This window comes from Schistocerca cancellata, chromosome 1 (genome assembly GCF_023864275.1).
Source record: "Schistocerca cancellata isolate TAMUIC-IGC-003103 chromosome 1, iqSchCanc2.1, whole genome shotgun sequence".
NCBI classification, from domain to species: Eukaryota; Metazoa; Arthropoda; class Insecta; order Orthoptera; family Acrididae; genus Schistocerca; species Schistocerca cancellata.
The window spans coordinates 1,118,994,116-1,119,014,295 of record NC_064626.1 but is presented as its reverse complement, the minus strand read 5'-3'; the positions used below and the strand labels follow the sequence as shown (position 1 = coordinate 1,119,014,295).

General features: G+C 42.8%; 1 protein-coding gene across 1 annotated transcript in view; it reads left to right on the top strand.

The window, feature by feature from the left end:
- The window catches only part of LOC126092303 (deoxynucleotidyltransferase terminal-interacting protein 1), a 93,457-nt gene that overhangs the window by 14,705 nt on the left and 58,572 nt on the right, over window positions 1-20,180 (top strand). Inside the window, exons 2-3 of the mRNA XM_049907830.1 lie at window positions 9,734-9,949; window positions 10,540-10,758. Of these exons, the coding sequence (XP_049763787.1) occupies window positions 9,734-9,949; window positions 10,540-10,758 (435 nt within the window). The remainder of the gene's footprint in view (window positions 1-9,733; window positions 9,950-10,539; window positions 10,759-20,180) is intronic.

Genomic DNA, 20,180 nt, shown 5'->3' with positions numbered 1-20,180 from the left:
AGAGGATATACTGAAGGGCAAGTTCCCATCTCTGGAGTTCTGACAGGATATATATATATATATATATATATATATATATATATATATATATCTAAAAACAAAGATGATATGACTTACCAAACAAAAGTGCTGGCAGGTCGATAGACACACAAACATACACACAAAATTCTAGCTTTCGCAACCAACGGTTGCCTCGTCAGGAAAGAGGGAAGGAGAGGGAAAGACAAAAGGATTTGGGTTTTAAGGGAGAGGGTAAGGAGTCATTCCAATCCCGGGAGCGGAAAGACTTACCTTAGGGGGAAAAAAGGACAGGTATACACTCGCACACACACACATATCCATCCGCATATACACAGACACAAGCAGACATTTTTGTCTGTGTCTGCTTGTGTCTGTGTATATGCGGATGGATATGTGTGTGTGTGCGAGTGTGTGCTCAAGAAGCAGAACCACTGTAATGGCAGTCCATATGTCACCAAATACGTGAAGAAATGCAGTGGATGCTTGGGCATCAGATCACAATACTGACTGCACCACCATTGAAACGTGTTCTCAGTACTGGTGAGGTAAGTCATTCTGAATGACTATGCCACTGTAGTATTTTGAAATCACTGCACAATTAATTAGTCAAAGTCCAGAAACACTGTTTTAATATAACTCACAAATACCTTGATGAGAACTTTTAACAAAAGTATACCAAGGGCTGTTCGAAAAGTAAGGTGACTTTTCAAATTGGGTAGGCAACGTACATTCGATTATCAATCTTTCTTTCTTTCTCCTCCTCCTCCTCCTCCTCTTTTTTTGCCCCCCACACACATCATGAACATGTGTTCACAGTTTCTGAGTTTACCGCATACTGCATTTGTTTTTGACAGATAGAAAGGTTAGATGTGTTTTAGTGGGCTTGGCGATTTTTCATTATTATGAAAAATGGAGCAAAGAATTTGCATGAAATTTTGTGTGAAAAATGGAATACAGTGCTCTAAAACACTTGAAATGTTGACAATGGCATACGGTGAGTCTGCTCTAAGTAAAAAAAGAAAGAAAAAAATAATGTTTACAAGTGGTACAAGCTCTTCCAAGATGACAGAGAAGGTGCCAATGATGAACCTCACTCTGAATGCCCCAGCATTTCAACAACAGATGATAACGTCAAAGCTGTGAAGAAAATTGTTTTGGAAAATTATTGAGTTACGGTAAGAGAAGTTGCTGAGATTGTTTACATATCAGTCGACTCTTGTCATGCAATTTTTTCGGATGTTTTGGGCATGAGTCGTGTGTCAGCGAAGTCTGTTCCAAAACTTCTCAGTTTTGAATATCGCTCAGGATCTCTTGAATGACGTCAGTGACGATCCTGATTTGCTCAAATCGGTCATAACTGGTGATGAAACATGGGTTTATGGTTATGATGTCAAAACCAAAGCCCAATCATCCCAATGGAAACATTCCATAAAGCCAAGACCAAAAAAAGCACGCTCAGTTCAATCCAATGTCAAAGTTTCGCTCACTGTGTTTTTTTTCCGATTATGGTGGTGTAATGCATCATGAATTTTTGCCACCAGGTCGTAAGGACAATATAAAGTATTACCTTGACATTATCTGCCGTTTGCAAAATACAGTACGCATAAAAACGTCTGGAATTGTGGAAAAACATTTCAGGTCTTTTGCATCACAACTATGCACCTGCTCATTCATTGTTGCTTCTGAGAGATTGTTTGGCCATAAACAACACAACAATCATGCCTCAGCTGCCATATTCATCAGACTTGGCCCCCTGTGACTTTTTTCTGTTCCCATAAATGGAGAGACCTGTGAGAGGTTGAACATTTTAAGTGATTGAGGAAATAAAAACTGCATTGCTGGAGGTACTCAAGGCCACACCAAAAAGTGCTTCGAGGACTAGAAGAAGTGTTGGAACAAGCGCATTGTATCTGAGGGGGATTACTTTGAAGGAGGACAACATGAATATTGATGAATAAATAACTATTTTTTCATAAAAATATAAAGTCACCTTACTTTTTGAACACACCTCATACAGTACATCTAGCAGTACAATCTCTGACTGAAGCTAAGTCCAAATATTGATAAAGTATTTGACAGTACTGACAATCATCACTATTACAGCACATTCGAGGGTAGGAGGATAGTGGCCCAATTAATCCGCATTCATTGAAAAACTGCCAGTCGAAACTTCATGATACAACTTCAGTATTTGATTCCAATATGAGACTGCCTGTGCAGCCTTTGGTTGCGAGTTAGAATACCATGTGGATTAATATAGTGGAGTTGCACGATTGGCCACAGCTGTCAGAGATAGTGAGCTTATCACTGGATGGCACTGCACTTGCAAACAGTAGTAATAGTAACATCAGGCTTTTTGCAGAAGGTGCAGTTAGCTATAATAAAGCACTATGTGAGAGAGGGTGCATAAATGTACAGTCAGATCTTGATAGGATACTGAAATGGTGCAAAGATCAGCAGCTTGCTTTTATGTTCAGAAATGTAAAATTGTGCACTTCACAAAACAAGAAAAAGTAGTATCCTGTGATTACAATATACGTGAGTCACTATTGGACTGAGCGAACTCACACAAATATCTGGGTGTAACATTGCAGGGATATGAATGGAATGATCACATAGGTTCAGTTGTGGGTAAAGCAAGTGGTAGACTTCAGTTTGTTGGTAGAATACTAGGGAAGTTCAATCTGTCTACAAAGGAGATTTCTTACAAGTCACTCATGTGACTGGTTCTAGAATATTGCTAAAGTGGGTGGGACCTGTACCAGATTTGACTAATAGGGGATATTGAACATATACAACAAAGTTTTAAGAACCGGCTTTAAATGATTACTCTAGGAATATACTACAGTTCTTTATGTATTGCTCATCCAGAGATCGTGAGGATAAGATTACAATAATTACTGCATGCATAGAGGCATTGAAACAATCATTCTTCCCAAGCTCCATACGTGGACTGAACAGGAAGGAAGTGTAACAAATAGTGCAATGGGACATACCCTCTGCCATGCACCTCATGGTGGTTTACGGAAAATAGATGTAGATGGCTTTCCTGACCAAATAATGTTGTCGTCTCAGATGCCTGTGCCAGTGGGTCTGCAGCAAAATGAGTTCATCTGCCAAAGGCGACATCTGTTGAGCAGCAGATGGACTGGCATTGCGTGGTACGTTACAAGTGTGGCTGGCTACCTGGAACACAACAATATGAAAAGTGATGTATGTGGCATGGTAGTTGGAGTATCCAACAGTGGCCATGATACTAATGTAGATATTCTGCAGTGTATTGTTTCTCACTGGTTGTCAGTACAAATTTAGCTGGAACTTAGTCGAAAGGTTCTTCATAATCTATGAATCCCAAAGAAAGTGGTAAACAATACTCACTGCTTTGTCCTATACTTTTACTGAGCCTTGCGATTGTTCATTGTACTACATGTGCTTCTAAAGCCAACTTGTATAAACAAGAGACTGATTAGATTAGATTTACTTTCATTCCAATTGATCCGTAGTGAGGAGCTTCTCCAGGATATGGAACATGTCAGAAAAACAACAATACATGACAAATATTTACAACTAAAACAAATAAGCTAATGTACCATTCCACAGGTCCCAAGTGGAATGATCGTCATTTTTTAATGAACACTAAGAGTCATTTTACAAATACTAATGCACTGAATTTAAATAAAAAAGTTTTTTATTTATTTATAAGGTAATAAACATGTAATACAACTACTGTAATACTTATTTACAATGAACACATTACTGCACTGAAATGGTGCAGAAGTTAGATTATACTTACACACACACACACACACACACACACACACACACACACACACACACACACACAAATTTTCAATGAACACATTACTGCACTGAAATTGTGCAGAAGTTATGTTGTACTTATATACAAATCAGTTGGTTTTAGTAAGAAATTCATCAGTGGAGTAGAAGGAGTTGGCCACCAATAAATCCTTTAGGCTTCTCTTAAACTGAATTTCATTGGTTGTTAAGCTTTTTATACTTACAAGTTATGTGAGATTCATACTCGTAAATTGTGTGCATTTGTGGAAACATTCTATAGAAGAGGTCTTGATGTGTTGATGATGAATGAGAAACACAAAATCTTGTCCACATGGCCATACAACTGTATCCACAGTATTGATTCACTGCTGCAGTACTGCAGTTAGTGTGAAGTTGTTTGTGTTCATAATTTGATATCTCTTTGTATAAGTATCAGAAGAAATGGAGGTTACACAACAGCCTGCAGCATAATCTAGCTTGACTGTATATTGTTAGACTGGACTGCCTCACTGTGAGAAATAATGTAATTAGTGGAAACTAGATATGATGGTTGGAGGGGAGTGTAATAAATGTCTAAGGTCAAGAGGACTGTCCATTTACAGGGGGACTCTTGTAACCACCGATTGCCATGAGCTCGTCACATTATATTTGCAAAGACTGCTGTCATTGTGTGTGCATGTGTTAGTAGCTTGATTACATGTTGCATATGTCATTTGTTTCATTTTTATCAAAATGATGGGAATTGAGTCAGTTTATGGTGTTACACCCTGGATATGTACACATTAAAATAGATAGCACATTGATGACGTAAGGATGAACATATAAGTCTTTAATACTACTTGTGTAACTGCTGATAACCTTAAATTTAGTTCATTTAAAGCTTCAAATGCTAAAAGGTTTCAGTTAAAATGTTGTCTCTAGAATAGGAGAAGTTGTCCAAAAGAAAAGATTGTAGGTCAAATTTGAAATCTGGTTTGCTCTTTGTCAGACATTTTATGTTATTGTGTAAATTATCAAAGATGTTTATGGCTGCATATTACTCTCATTTCTGAACCACTGACAGATTCAATAATGAATAAAGATCATATTTTCTTCTATGTGTAGCTGGGGGTATCACTACCAGGTGTACCAGTATGAAATGAGCATTTTTTTGTGAAAATGAAACACTAATTTTGAATTGAAAAGTAAAAACATTTTAGTCAAAGTACTGACCATTGCTTTCTATACATTTTGACCACCTTTCTGGCAATTTGTGGACACCACACCAATATAAATGTTCATCTTTTGAAGCAAACCAATCAGACACTCAATTTTCAACCTCTTCGTAGGAATCAAAGTGTTCCTCAGCCAATGCGTGTCCCATTGATGAAAACAAATGGTAGTCAGAAGGGGCCAAGTCTGATGAATAAGGCAGGTGGGGTAGCAGCTCCCAGCCAAGTGTTTTGATTGTATCCTGAACCAGTTTTGCTTTGTGTGCAGTGCATTGTCATGTAAAAAAATTACTTTGCCATGTCTTCTGGCCCATTCTGGTCTTTTTTCGATCAATGCGTAGTTCAAATCGATCATTTGTTGTCTGTAGCAATTAGTATTCAGTTTCACCAAGTTTTAGAAGCTCATGATACACCACACCTTTCTGATCCCGCCAAACACAGAGCACTTGCCAAATCGATCTGGTTTTGCAGTCGATGTTGATGGTTGTCCTGGATTAACCCATAATTTTTCCCGTTTAGGATTCTTAAAATAAATCCATTTTTCATTGCCAGTAGCAATTCGATGCAAAATTGATTTTCTTTCATGTCTTTGAAGCAAAATTTGACAAATGATTTTTCAGTTTTCCATTTGTCTTTCATTCAATTCATGTGGCACCCATTTTCCACACTTTTGGATCTTTCCCATAGCTTTCAAACGGTCAGAAATTGTTTTTTGTGCAACATTTAGCATTGCTGCCATTTGCTTCTGACTCAAAGTATCATCTTCATCCAATATTGCTTGCAATTCGGCGTCTTCGAACTTTTTTTGGTGGTCTTCCACGTTCTTCATTTCTTATGCCAAAATCATTATTTCTGAACCATTGAAACCATCTTTTGCATCTTGTTTCTGATAGAGCATGATCACCATATGCCTCGACAAGCATTTGATGTGACTCTGCAGCTCTTTTTTCAAATGAAAACAAAAAATTAATGCTTTCCGCAAATCATCCTTTCTGGTACAAAATTCGATATTGTTAACACGATGAAAACATATGATGATGTTTGTTCCATGACTTGATGTACACTCCTGGAAATGGAAAAAAGAACACATTGACACTGGTGTGTCAGACCCACCATACTTGCTCCGGACACTGCGAGAGGGCTGTACAAGCAATGATCACACGCACGGCACAGCGGACACACCAGGAACCGCGGTGTTGGCCGTCGAATGGCGCTAGCTGCGCAGCATTTGTGCACCGCCGCCGTCAGTGTCAGCCAGTTTGCCGTGGCATACGGAGCTCCATCGCAGTCTTTAACACTGGTAGCATGCCGCGACAGCGTGGACGTGAACCGTATGTGCAGTTGACGGACTTTGAGCGAGGGCGTATAGTGGGCATGCGGGAGGCCGGGTGGACGTACCGCCGAATTGCTCAACACGTGGGGCGTGAGGTCTCCACAGTACATCGATGTTGTCGCCAGTGGTCGGCGGAAGGCGCACGTGCCCGTCGACCTGGGACCGGACCGCAGCGACGCATGGATGCACGCCAAGACCGTAGGATCCTACGCAGTGCCGTAGGGGACCGCACCGCCACTTCCCAGCAAATTAGGGACACTGTTGCTCCTGGGGTATCGGCGAGGACCATTCGCAACCGTCTCCATGAAGCTGGGCTACGGTCCCGCACACCGTTAGGCCGTCTTCCGCTCACGCCCCAACATCGTGCAGCCCGCCTCCAGTGGTGTCGCGACAGGCGTGAATGGAGGGACAAATGGAGACGTGTCGTCTTCAGCGATGAGAGTCGCTTCTGCCTTGGTGCCAATGATGGTCGTATGCGTGTTTGGCACCGTGCAGGTGAGCGCCACAATCAGGACTGCATACGACCGAGGCACACAGGGCCAACACCCGGCATCATGGTGTGGGGAGCGATCTCCTACACTGGCCGTACACCACTGGTGATCGTCGAGGGGACACTGAATAGTGCACGGTACATCCAAACCGTCATCGAACCCATCATTCTACCATTCCTAGATCGGCAAGGGAACTTGCTGTTCCAACAGGACAATGCACGTCCGCATGTATCCCGTGCCACCCAATGTGCTCTAGAAGGTGTAAGACAACTACCCTGGCCAGCAAGATCTCCGGATCTGTCCCCCATTGAGCATGTTTGGGACTGGATGAAGCGTCGTCTCACGCGGTCTGCACGTCCAGCACGAACGCTGGTCCAACTGAGGCGCCAGGTGGAAATGGCATGGCAAGCCGTTCCACAGGACTACATCCAGCATCTCTACGATCGTCTCCATGGGAGAATAGCAGCCTGCATTGCTGCGAAAGGTGGATATACACTGTACTAGTGCCAACATTGTGCATGCTCTGTTGCCTGTGTCTATGTGCCTGTGGTTCTGCCAGTGTGATCATGTGATGTATCTGACCCCAGGAATGTGTCAATAAAGTTTCCCCTTCCTGGAACAATGAATTCACGGTGTTCTTATTTCAATTTCCAGAAGTGTATACTAAATATCTTTGACAGATGTCATACCAACCAAACAAAAAAAGTTAAGACTCATTCACAACAAATGGTCCCTATTGACACATTTGTATCTTAACGCTCATTTCATACCGGTATACCTGGTATACTTCTCAAATTGTGTTGGACAATTTCATTACTGAACATATATGTTGTGAAGGAGTTGTTATAATGCCTAACTCCTTGGTTGGTGAACATCACATATTATTCTCATTCCTCACTTTTACACGTTGTTGTTGTTGTTGTGGTCTTCAGTCCTGAGACTGGTTGATGCAGCTCTCCATGCTACTCTATCCTGTGCAAGCTTCTTCATCTCCCAGTACCTACTGCAACCTACATCCTTCTGAATCTGTTCAGTGTATTCGTCTCTTTGTCTCCCTCTACGATTTTTACCCTCCACGCTGCCCTCCAATACTAAATTGGTGATCCCTTGATGCCTCAGAACATGTCCTACCAACCAGTCCCTTCTTCTTGTCGAGTTGTGCCACAAACTTCTCTTCTCCCCAATTCTATTCAATACCTCCTCACTAGTTATGTGATCTACCCATCTAATCTTCAGCATTCTTCTGTAGCACCACATTTCAAAAGCTTCTATTCTCTTCTTGTCCAAATTATTTATTGTCCATGTTTCACTTCCATATATGGCTACACTCCATACAAATACTTTCAGAAACGCTTCCTGACACTTAAATCTATACTCGATGTTAACAAATTTCTCTTCTTCAGAAATGTTTTCTTTGCCATTGCCAGTCTACATTTTATATCCTCTACTTCGACCATCATCAGTTATTTTGCTCGCCAAAAAGCAAAACTCCTTTACTGCTTTAAGTGTCTCATTTCCTAATCTAATTCCCTCAGCATTACCCGACTTAATTCGACTACATTCCATTATCCTAGTTTTGCATTTGTTGATGTTCGTGTTATATCCTCCTTTCAAGACACTGTCCGTTCTGTTCAACTGCTCTTCCAAGTCCTTTGATTGTCTCTGACAGAATTACAATGTCATCGGCTAACCTCAAAGTTTTTATTTCTTTTCCCTGGATTTTAATACCTACTCGGTTTTTTTTTTCCCCCCCCCCTTCACTGCTTGCTCAATGTATAGATTGAATAACATTGTGGAGAGGCTACAACCCTGTCTCACTCCCTTCCCAACCACTGCTTCCCTTTCATGTCCCTCAACTCTTATAACTGCCATCTGGTTTCTGTACAAATTGTAAATAGCCTTTCGCTCCCTGTATTTACCCCTGCCACTTTCAGAATTTGAAAGAGAGTGTTCGAGTCAACATTGTCAAAAGCTTTCTCTAAGTGTAGAAATGCTAGAAACGTAGGTATGCCTTTCCTTAATCTATCATCTAAGATAAGTCATCGGGTCAATATTGCCTCACGTGTTCCAATATTTCTACGGAATCCAAACTGATCTTCCCCGAGATCGGTTTCTACCAGTTTTTCCATTCGTCTGTAAAGAATTGGCGTTAGTATTTTGCAGCCGTGACTTATTAGATTGATAGTTCGGTGATTTTCACATCTGTCACTTCTACACAATCTGCACATTTTTTCTAAATTATGATTTATCTCAGAAAATTATGCTAGGCACTTAAGTGTGAGTTGCAGAGTGGACATGTAGATGTAGACATTAATGAGTGGAAATGCGCAAAGTATTTTAAGACAATGTGTCCCCCCCCCCCCCCTTTTCCTTGCAAAACCCACACCACCAGGGATGGCACAGGTGTCAGACATTATCCAGTCTTTCCCCAAACCAAGTGATTGCTCCTTCTCTAATGACCTCATTGCTGACAACTGGTTAAACCATTAATCATCATTCAATCTCTCTCTCTCTCTCTCTCTCTCTCTCTCTCTCTCTCTCTCTTTCTCTCTCACGCATGCACATGCTCACAGTCTTATATTCAACAGAAACTGGCGTTGTTGTTTTCTATTGTTCCTCCTTCCTTCATAGTAAGAGGTTTCTTTCGTAATTACTGAACATTTCATGTATATTACTATTTTTAACATAATTGTTTATTAATTGGAAAGCATTATTTCCAAATAATGCAGTATTGAACTTCTTCATTTGTGCTGTATTATATAAGGTTGATAATATGGTCATGCTCATATCGCTAAGTACTTTCATATCTGTAAAGCACATGTGCACCGTTGATTGAAACATGTTGGTTTATTTATAATTTATTTATTTCTGTTTACTAGAGAAACACCTTCAATATGCGCCAGGTGATACTGTCAAACTTGTCAAACAGCCAGATGGGGTCACGTTTAACATTTCGACCACATACACATCTACCAATGAATAGAATACGCGGGCGATGCATCACAAGTGCTGCCAAATCACTGGATATACTCCGACTGAACATTCAGGCAGCTGTCAACAAAGAGCTTGATCTTGTAATAAAGAAGTACCTGGAGGTGAGCAGTTAAGTAATTACAATCTCTTTCTCCTCCTTTTCTGTCCTCCTGTACTGTCCCACTCCACCTCCTCCACCTCTCCCTAACTTCCTCTTCTCCCTCTTTATCCTTCCCTCTTATACCTGTCCTTCCCTCTCTCCCTTTGTGTCTCCACCATGTCTTGCTCTTCTCCATCAACTGTCTTTCCCCACTCTGTTTGAAAATTACTGGTTCTTTTAACATTAATTAGTATTGCTGTTCACTGTTACCAATACTTTGATATTACAGTGCTGAAGTAAACTTTGACAGTATTGTTAATGAGAAATCTAGGTCCTTAGAATAACTGGAATAAAATGAATCTGTTAAAGCAAAAAATCTTATTTCCTAGTGTGTACACAATGGGGCTGAAGGTAGACAACAGTATAACTTGGACTCTGGTGGGGGGGGGGGGGGGGGGTTATTACTAATACTTTTTTTAAAGTGATTTACTCACCTTTTGTAACTGATGTAATTTATTTTCTTGTCCATATGGTTTTGATGTTTAACACTATTTTCATTTTATCTTTGCAAGACATTGTGCATATCATTAACGTCCTTGTTGATATTCACAGAAGTTCTTCCAGCCTGCTGTGGACAATATTCGCAACAACCTGGGTGCAGGCTCTGTAACAGAAGATCACATCCGTGAAGTATGCCGTCAGATTTTGGAAGATGCGAAGCAAATGTACTGTAGTGGTCCACAATCTAGGGGTAGTTCGCCATCGAATGAACTTAGTGATTCAGAAACTGGCAGCATCAGTGATCATAGGTTTGGTAGGCCTGCAACAAGGGTAAGTGTGTGTGGACAAAGTGCACTTACAGTGTCAGCAGCTCTTACATGGCATACTGATGCTGGCAATTTCTTGAGGTTTTTCATAGCCAGTTGACTGATAATACATAATAGGCAATGCGAATCACTAATTTAATGTTTTCTTTTGGTGGAAGACAGGAATTGATTACATTTGTTTTCGGTAAAGAGGGTATAAGAATAATTTAGCTGTTCTGGTTACTGTGAATTTTAAGATTGGTTACTGTATTTGATTTTTACCGTGTTTAGTTTTTTGTACATTTCTCGGAAAAATCAGGAAGTTTTGTGATATTGTTTCACGCTCTCCAACGCAGTTGCTTTAATTTGCAGGGTGAAGTTGTAGAATGGTATTTACAACAAAGTTTTAATGCTAGAGAAAGATTCTGTAATAAGTATTCTCTGCCTATTGAATTAGTTCTGAGAAAAGTCCAAAGTGATGCTGTTTCATGTTATTGCAGAAAATGGTTCTATGGTTGCCGCTACAGCTTACAACAGATGAATTGGGTTGTCAGAAGCAGGCTGAATTATGTTTTAAAAATAACGTACTTGTGGCTGAAGAAGTGTAGTAGCTCCTTCATTTCTGAAGAGTTAAATATGTTGAAGCACATTCTTCAACTGGTGCAGTTTTTGTTGTGAAATGTGGTATGTCTTGTATAACTAATGGTGACTTACTTGGAGGATGAGGGGTAAATGTGGTAACAGAAGAGTGTTTGGCGGGGACGAAAGAGAAAACAATATTTCTTAGAAGTTGTTCAGCAAAGAATCAAATATGTGCTTTTAAATATACTTAATAAATATGTGGTATGAGGAACAACTGTGATATCTGATTATTTCCTGTCATGTAATTGCTTATCAGATGAAGACTACATCTATTTGTCTGTGAACAACAAAATGCACTTCAAAGATCCAATTACAGGCACGCACACAAACAATATAGAGGGGACATGCTCCACATCTTTTCAAACAATGAAGTTCTTTTATTAAAAGGACTTTTTTGATTCTTATTTTTTGAGTACATGAGCAGGAAGAGGTGATTCAATGGGAACAACTTACTTATTAATTATTTGGAAGTAGTGATCGGAATTTATAATCCAGAATAATTTCGTTGTTTTTAAGTACAACTTCAATTACAGTAGTACCTTTTTATGTCAATTTGTTGATATTAACAATAATGTATGTCACCTTTTCTGATATATAGTGATTACTTTGGGACTTAATAGCGCAGCTTAGTCATGATTATCACTAGTGTGGCATTAGGTTGGAAAGTGACAGTTCATAAATGTATGGACATACTGACCTATATTGTAATCCGAAGCCTAGATTAGGTTGGTATGTGACAGTTCGGTTGTTTGTTGGTTAACCTGTGAATTGAAGAAAACTAGACGTGCTTACAGACTGACTTGTAGCGTAGCTCAAGGCCTAGGTTAGGATGAAATTTGACAACTTGGCTTTTAGTTCCAGAAGGTATTTTTTCACTGTGCAGTAGACCCCTGCAGGTCCGGGGGTTAGAATAGGCCCGAGGTATTCCTGCCTGTCGTACGAGGCGACTAAAGGGAGTTTCACATGTTTAGGCCTTTATGTGATGGTCCCCTGTAGGGTTTGACCTCCATTCTTCAAAATTTTCCCAAAGAGCGAGCCAATTGGGGAAGGGCGCCTTACATGGTGCATCGTGTCCATCGTGCATTGAGATCTTTAGCCCACTTTCTTGTCGTCACATTGCAGTCCTGCCCATTCTCCATCTCTTGGGCGACGACACCTTCCTGGGTGCATTTTCCACCATGCACTATGCAGTGTCGATTTCTGCATCGACGATGACCATGGACTTCTCTGCACCTGATATCCAGCATGGTAGCCAGTCCGTTGTGGTGTGACTGCCATGTACCCTGTTGGTTGTAGCCCCCTCGACCACACAGGGATCGCTCTGCTGATGCCTGCACCGTTAACTCCCCACGTATGCCAAGGGATAGATGCCCATCCCCCTGGGGCATCGGGATTCCTGGCAACAGCTATCCTGCCAGGTGGCCTTTGCTCCAGCTGGGTGGCACCCGTGGGGAGATCCCCTGGTCGGAGTGGGTGGCATCAGGGTGGATGACACGCGATGAAGCGTAGTCCATCATCTCTTGCTGGTGGTGAAACACCGGCAGTCTCCAAGCGATCACAAGCTCAATTCAACACACAGAAGTACGACCCCAAATCGTTCCGCTCCCTGGCCACACCATGGGAGAAACGTCAAGCTGAGGATGGCAGCGGATCTTATTCGCCCCGTTACCGTGTATGTTCGACAGCTGATGGGGAATCTTTCATGACAATGAAGCCTCTGTTTTTTGTTGAGCATTTAGAGGACAAGTTCGGGAAGGTGGAGGGCTTGTCCAAAATGAGATCTGGGTCACTCTTGATCAAAACAGCTTCCTCTCCCCAGTCTCGGGAGTTACTCGCTTGTGACAAGCTGGGGGATGTTCCTGTAACCATCACGCCCCATAAGGGCTTAAATATGGTCCAGGGTATCATATTTCACAGAGACCTTCTTTTGCAGTCCAACAGTGAGCTGCGCACCAATTTAGAGCGGCGAGGTGTACATTTTGTCCGGCATGTCCACCGGGGTCCGATAGATAATCAGGTAAGCTGGAGAAGCATAAGTCTTCTTCAGCCTCTCTCACTAGGAAGGGGTCCCATGGGTCACTCTCTTCCCAGGTTTCTGCTAGTGGGAAAGATGACACCCACCAGTGGCTGAAGAGCTCAAAACCAGCTGGTCGTAGGGCTTCACACTCATCCTCAGTCCAGGAGACTGAGCCAGTGAAGTCCTCCTAGCCGGGGAAAACCAAGGAGCAGCGAGAGACATCCAAAAAGAAGACCCCTAAGACCAAGGAAATTGCAATGGCACCCACACCATCGCTACCTACAAGCTCTGCATCTGAGGATGGGATAGAGATTCTGGTGTCCGTTGAGGACCTGGATCTCACCAGACCCTCAGACACAATGGATACAGACTGCTCAAGCAAAACGTCAGTGGCAGCAGATGACTCTGAGGCATAAACTGCCTCACTGAATGTTCCATGCCTTCCCAGTCTCACGATGACGTCATCCTCCAGTGGGATTGTGGCGGTTTCTTCCACCACCTGTCTGAGCTATGGCAACTGTTAAGCTTTACACCTGCTGTCTGCATTGCCCTCCAGGAAACCTGTTTCCCGGCAATGCGGACTGGCCAAGGCAGAGATGTCGAAACTTTACTGCCTCAGTTCGAGCTGTGCCTCTTTAAGTTCTGGGGCCGCCACACATTTCAGTGTGGCCCATGGTAGTTACTCGGCCATTAATTTATCAATTTGCAGCCCAGGACTTCTCCCATCTATCCACTGGAGAGCACATGACGACCTGTGTGGTAGTGACCACTTCCCTATCTTCCTGTCACTGCCCCAACGTCAGGCCCACGGATGCCTGCTCAGATGGGCTTTAAACAAGGCGGACTGGGAAACTTTCACCTCTGCTGTCACTGTTGAGTCTCTCCCACATGGTAACATCGATGTCATGGTTGAGCAGGTGACTACAACAATTGTTTCTGCGGCAGAAAACATGATCCCTTGCTCTTTAGGGTGCCCGAGGCGTAAGACAGTCCCTTGGTGGTCACCGGAAGTCGCTGAAGCAACTAAAGAACATCGGCGAGCTCTACAGCGGCATAAGCGGCACTCTTCCCTGGAGCACCTCGTAGCATTTAAACGGCTCCGTGCCCGCGTTCACCAACATATCAAACAACAGAAGCAGGAGTGTTGGGAGAGAGAAGTCTTGACCATTGGGTGCCATATGTTACCTTCCCAAGTGTGGGCAAAGATCAAACGAATTTTCGGGTACCAGACCCCAACAGGTGTACCTGATGTTACCATAAGTGGCATGTTGTTTACCGACGCAAACGCGATTGCCAAGGACTTTGCTGAGCACTTTGCTCGAGCCTCTGCATCGGAGAATTACCCTCCAACCTTCCGCACTCTCAAACAGAGGCTGGAAGGGAATGCCCTCTCATTCACTACATGCCACAGTGAATCCTATAATGCCCCATTTACAGAGTGGGAGCTCCTCAGTGCCCTTGCACATTGCCCCGACACAGCTCCTGGTCCTGGGTGCCTATTCTGTATCTATCTGCCATTGTGCCGATCGTTTCGGTACTCAAGAGCACCGAACGGTCTAGTACTCGAATTAGAGCCCTTGCGTTATTCAGTATGCATACTGTTCGGGTCTAGAGAACCAAAGCACTGTTGTCCATTTGCGTCGTGCAAGCCAATCAAAAGCAAGCGGCCGCAGACCCACACATGTGCACTGCAGTGCGCACAGCGCCACGAACACAAAGCGGCTAGCAGACGACAAAGGCGCGCTATTCTTCGAAGTACTGAAAATTGGGTTTAGGTTGCCATAACGCATGATGTCAAATTCCATTGAGCCGACGTGCCCGCCTTCATCGCTCTTGCCTCCTCCTTAACTGTATCAGGCACAGTATATCCTTTTCCATGATTCTCAGCTGAAATGCAGAGAAATTTTTACGTTTCCCTGACCGCATATTTCCATGCATGCATAATAACGATAGCGTATTTGACTGTATTTTGCCGCATTATGTCATCTTATTCTCATTCACACTGACATCGTGTTTTGGATTTTACATTTCGGAAAATGAGTTAAGAATAGTGTGCAGTACCTCATTGTACTAATAAACCTATAAAAACACCCAACCAATTGATTCTGAGAGTTTCAAAGAATAAGAAGATAAACAGAATGTGGTTATAACTCACTCCTTGAGATCCAAATGATTAAGTAAGCCACTTCCCTATATGATACGTCAACGATTTGGGTCTTAAAAACAAAATTGATAAAACGCATTTTCGAGAGCTCCAGCAGTTCGTTGAAGTGTATAACATGTAGCTCATGAATGAAAATGTTTCGTATATGGTGTTACGATCTAAAAATATTATAACGGAGATCTTTCATCTCTGTCTACTGTTGTTGAGGATTCAATCACAGATAAATACTTGTGACAAGCAAGATTATGAAGATGACTGCTGCTAGTTACATTCCCAGTAATTTATGTTGTGCTCTTAGATTCCTGTCTAACCGCATACTCAGAAATTGCTACATATTCTGAAAAAATGGTGAATTATTCCTGACAAGAAAAAATATAAAGATCACTGTCTGTTGCTTCAGTCACAGCAATTTCATCTCCAGCAATTTCATATTTTGTTTTCTAAACACACAGAAATCACGAAATCATTACTGAGGAAGTGCGCTCTTACATGTAATAACGAATACTGCAGAAAAATCTTAACTTACACGAATAACAATGTCTCAGAACGTGTTGCATGCATGAAGAGGGAAAAAAATTTTTAAACCACCCGTGCGCGAACCCGTGTCCTTTCATTTCGCATTCCCGTGCGCTAACCACGTGGCCACTCTAAACAACGTAAACAAAGCGCTAAATTTTTCTAATAGTTGAACATAGGCTGACTTCATTGTCAAACGGTGCTGCGTAAGTCATAAATGCCTGATTGTTTGGAAGATTTCCAATATCAGGCTTCACAGGATTGCTTTCCTTTGTTACTTGAAAGTTATAAACATGTTTCTATAATTACTAACTAAACCATTTGTGGGAAAAAGTACACGAAGTCACTAGTAACGTCAGTTCACACTCATGTAATATACGTAAGCACAACCGATGTCTTGATATTTAATGATCTTTAAACTCTTGTTTGCATAAAAATACATGTATTTTGAGAGAATATTGATCAAAAACTTTTTTTTTTAATGTAATCATTCACAGTAACAACCTAACCTAACCATATTTCTAACAAAGCATAGTAGTCTATTATGAACTCACTTTCCAACTGGATGTGTCCTCTGGTGATTCTTTAGTAACACAATCACTAAATCCAAAACTAAAACCGCTAAATATGTTTAAAATAACAAATTATAGGTGTACATAAACCACAGCTCACCGATCAACAGGGCCACACCGAAATCCAAATCCTCTCGGTACAATTGTCATAAAGTCCATGGGAGGACCGTTCACTAACAGGTCTCAGAAGTTTACTGAATAGGATATCTCAGTAAAGAACCGAAAATGATGTCACTACCAAGACAAACCTACTACACCGATCGGTATGAACGATACAGAATAGGGCCCCTGATCGGATCCACAGCCAGACGATTAAACATCTCTCATCTGACAACAGGCGACATATCCTCGTCATCTTCACCCAGATCTGGTGCGATGGCATCTTTCCATCGCAATGGCGGGAGAGCACCATCATTCTGGTGCTCAAACCTGGTAAAAAGCCGCTTGATGTGGATAGCTATCGGTCCATCACCCTCACCAACGTTCTCTGTGAGCTGCTGGAACATATGGTGTGTCGGCAGTTGGGTTGGGTCCTGGAGCCACGTGGCCTACTGCCTCCATGTCAGTGTGGCTTCCGCCAGAGTCGCTTTATCACTGATAATCTTGTGTCCCTCGAGTCTGCCATCCGAACAGCATTTTTCAGAGGCCAACACCTGGTTGCTGCCTTTTTTGATTTGTGTAAAGCATACCACACAACCTGGCGACCTTGTATCCTTGCCACATTGTATGAGTGGGGTCTCCTGGGCCTGCTCCCGATTTTTATCCAAAACTTCCGGTCGCTCCGTACTTTTCGTGTCCAAGTTGGTGCCTCCCATAGTTCCATCCATATCCAGAAGAATGGAGTCCTGCAGGGCTCAGTATTGAGTGTCTCTCTCTCTCTATTTTTAGTGTCCATAAATGGTCTAGCATCAGCTGTTGGGCCCTCCATCTCACCTTCCCTGTATGCAGACGACATCTGTATTTCATACTGCTGCTCCAGTACTGGTGTTGCTGAGTGTCGCCTACAGGGAGCCATCCAGAAGGTACAGTCGTGGACTCTAGCCCATGGCTTCCAGTTTTCCGCCATGGAGACATGTGCAATGCATTTCTGTCGGTGTCGTACCGTTCGTCTGGAACCAGCACTTTAGCTTAATGACGATCCACTCACTGTAGTGGAGACATATCGATTCTTAGGTTTGGTTTTCGACGCTTGTTTGACTTGGCTTCCTCATCTTCGTCAGCTTAAATGGAAGTGTTGGCAGCACCTCAATGCCCTCTGCTGCTTGAGCAACACCAACTGGGGTGCAGATCGCTCCACGCTGCTGCAGCTCTACAGTGCCCTTGTTCAATCATGCCTTCACTATGGAAGTCTGGTTTATGGTTCGGTGGCGCCCTCAGCGTTGAATGTACTAGACCCAGTGCAACACTGGCATTCGCGTAACGAGGAGAGCTTTTAGAACAAGTCCAGTGACCAGTGTCCTGGTGGAGGCCGGAAACCTTCCATTGCAGATCCGATATGCACAACTGCTCGCCTGTTACGTTGCACACATTTGTAGTTCTCCTGAGCATCCGAATTACCGTCTTCTTTTCCCAAGCACGGCAGTTCACCTCTCGCATAGGCGACCCAGGTCAGGGCTAACGATTGTGGTTCACGTGCGATCGCTTCTGTCTGAACTGGATTCCTTCCCTTCACCACCTCTTTGAGGTCCATTCATGTTCACCTCCATGGTGTAGCTGTAGGCCGAAGCTTAGCCTGGACCTTTCGCATGGCCCTAAGGACTCCGTTAACCCTGTGGTTCTCCGCTGTCACTTCCTCTCGATTCTGAAGTGGTTTACACCAATGGCTCAATGGTTGATGGTAATGGATGATGATGTTGGCTTCGCCTTTGTCCACAGAATTCCTTGCCCGATGGCTGCTGTATATTCACTGCAGAGCTGGCGGCCATATCTCGTGTGCTTCAGCATATCCGTTCATGCCCTGAGGAATCGTTTCTTCTGTGTACTGATTCCTTGAGCAGCCTACAAGCTATCAGCCAATGTTACCCTCGCCATCCTTTGGTGGCGCCTATCCAGGAGTCCATCTATGCCCTGGACCAGTCCTCTCGTTCGGTGGTGTTTGTGTGGATCCCAGGACACGTCGGCATCCCAGGCAACGAACTTGCTGTCAGGCTGGCCAAACAGGCTATGCGGAAATCGCTTCTGGAGATGGGCATCTCTGAACCTGACCTGCATTCTGACTTAACCACAGGGTTTTTCAGCTTTGGGAGACAGAATGGCTTAACAGTATGCACAACAAACTGCATGTCATTACGGAGACTAGGAATGTGTGGAAGTCTTCCACATCGGCCTTTCGCAGGGAATCAGTTGTCATCTACTGGCTCTACATTGGCCACACTTGGGCGACTCACGGTTACATCTTGCCCCTCCTCAGTGTCGGTGTGGCGCCCGGTTGACAGTGGCCCATATTCTGGTCCACTGTCCCACTTTGACCGCCCAGCGACGAAATCTTGGGTTACCAGACTCCTTGCCGCTCATTTTATTTGACAACGCCTCATTGGCTGATTTAGTTTTACGTTTTATTCATGAGGGTGGGTTTTATCATTTGGTCTAAGTTTTAGTGCATGTCCTTTGTCCCTCTGTGCCCTGCACCCTATTGCTTTTAGGGTGGAGGTTTTAATGTGTTGCAGAGTGGCTGGCTTTTCCTTTTTATTCCTGTGCTCGGCCAGCCACTGTAATCTGCTTTCTTGTTTTACCTTCTTCTGTTTCTAGCATCTTTCTGTTGTTTTATTGTCCTCTTTTGTTCCTTCTAGTGTTTGTTGCCTTTCCCTTGTTTTTGTGGATTTTCCTTTCTTTCTGTTTTGTGTTACATGTCTCGTCTGTTTTATTCTCACACTTGTGGCATTGTTGTATTAGGAACAAGGGACTGATGACCCCATAGTTTGGTCCATTGCCCCTCTTTTAAACCAGCCAACCGATATGAAACTTCCTGGCAAATCAAAACTGTGTGCCACCTCGGGACTCAAACCCGGGATTTTTGCCTTTTGCGGGCAAGTGCTCTGGTTTCAAGTTGGTGAAACCAACAAATGTGAGTGTAAGAAAACTAAATTTGCTGACTGATTGACCTGTAGTGTAGCTTGAGCTCTAGGTTAAGTTGAAATGTTGTCACTTGGTTTAGAGTTGGTGAATCCAATGAATATGGATGGAAAAAATAGGATGTGGTGGAATGTGACAGTTTGTTGGAGAGTTAACAAAGCCAGTGAATCTCAACACGAAAATATGATTGCTGCAATAGAATGACGAGTAACATAACCTGAGATACACATACTCCATTGCAATGACCTACTTGTATCTTTTATTACCAGTTTTACCAAAAAGCCTGACGATTTGGTTAAATTCTGTCTTCTGAAACAAAATACAAGCATAACTTTATTTATGACGAGCATTCTGACTGGCTTTTGACAACTGACTCCTGACTTGTCATATTCAGTTGCTTGGTTGCCTCAAATACACACATCAAAAAAAGTTTTGCATCACGCTGGTTCCCAGAACTCTGGAAG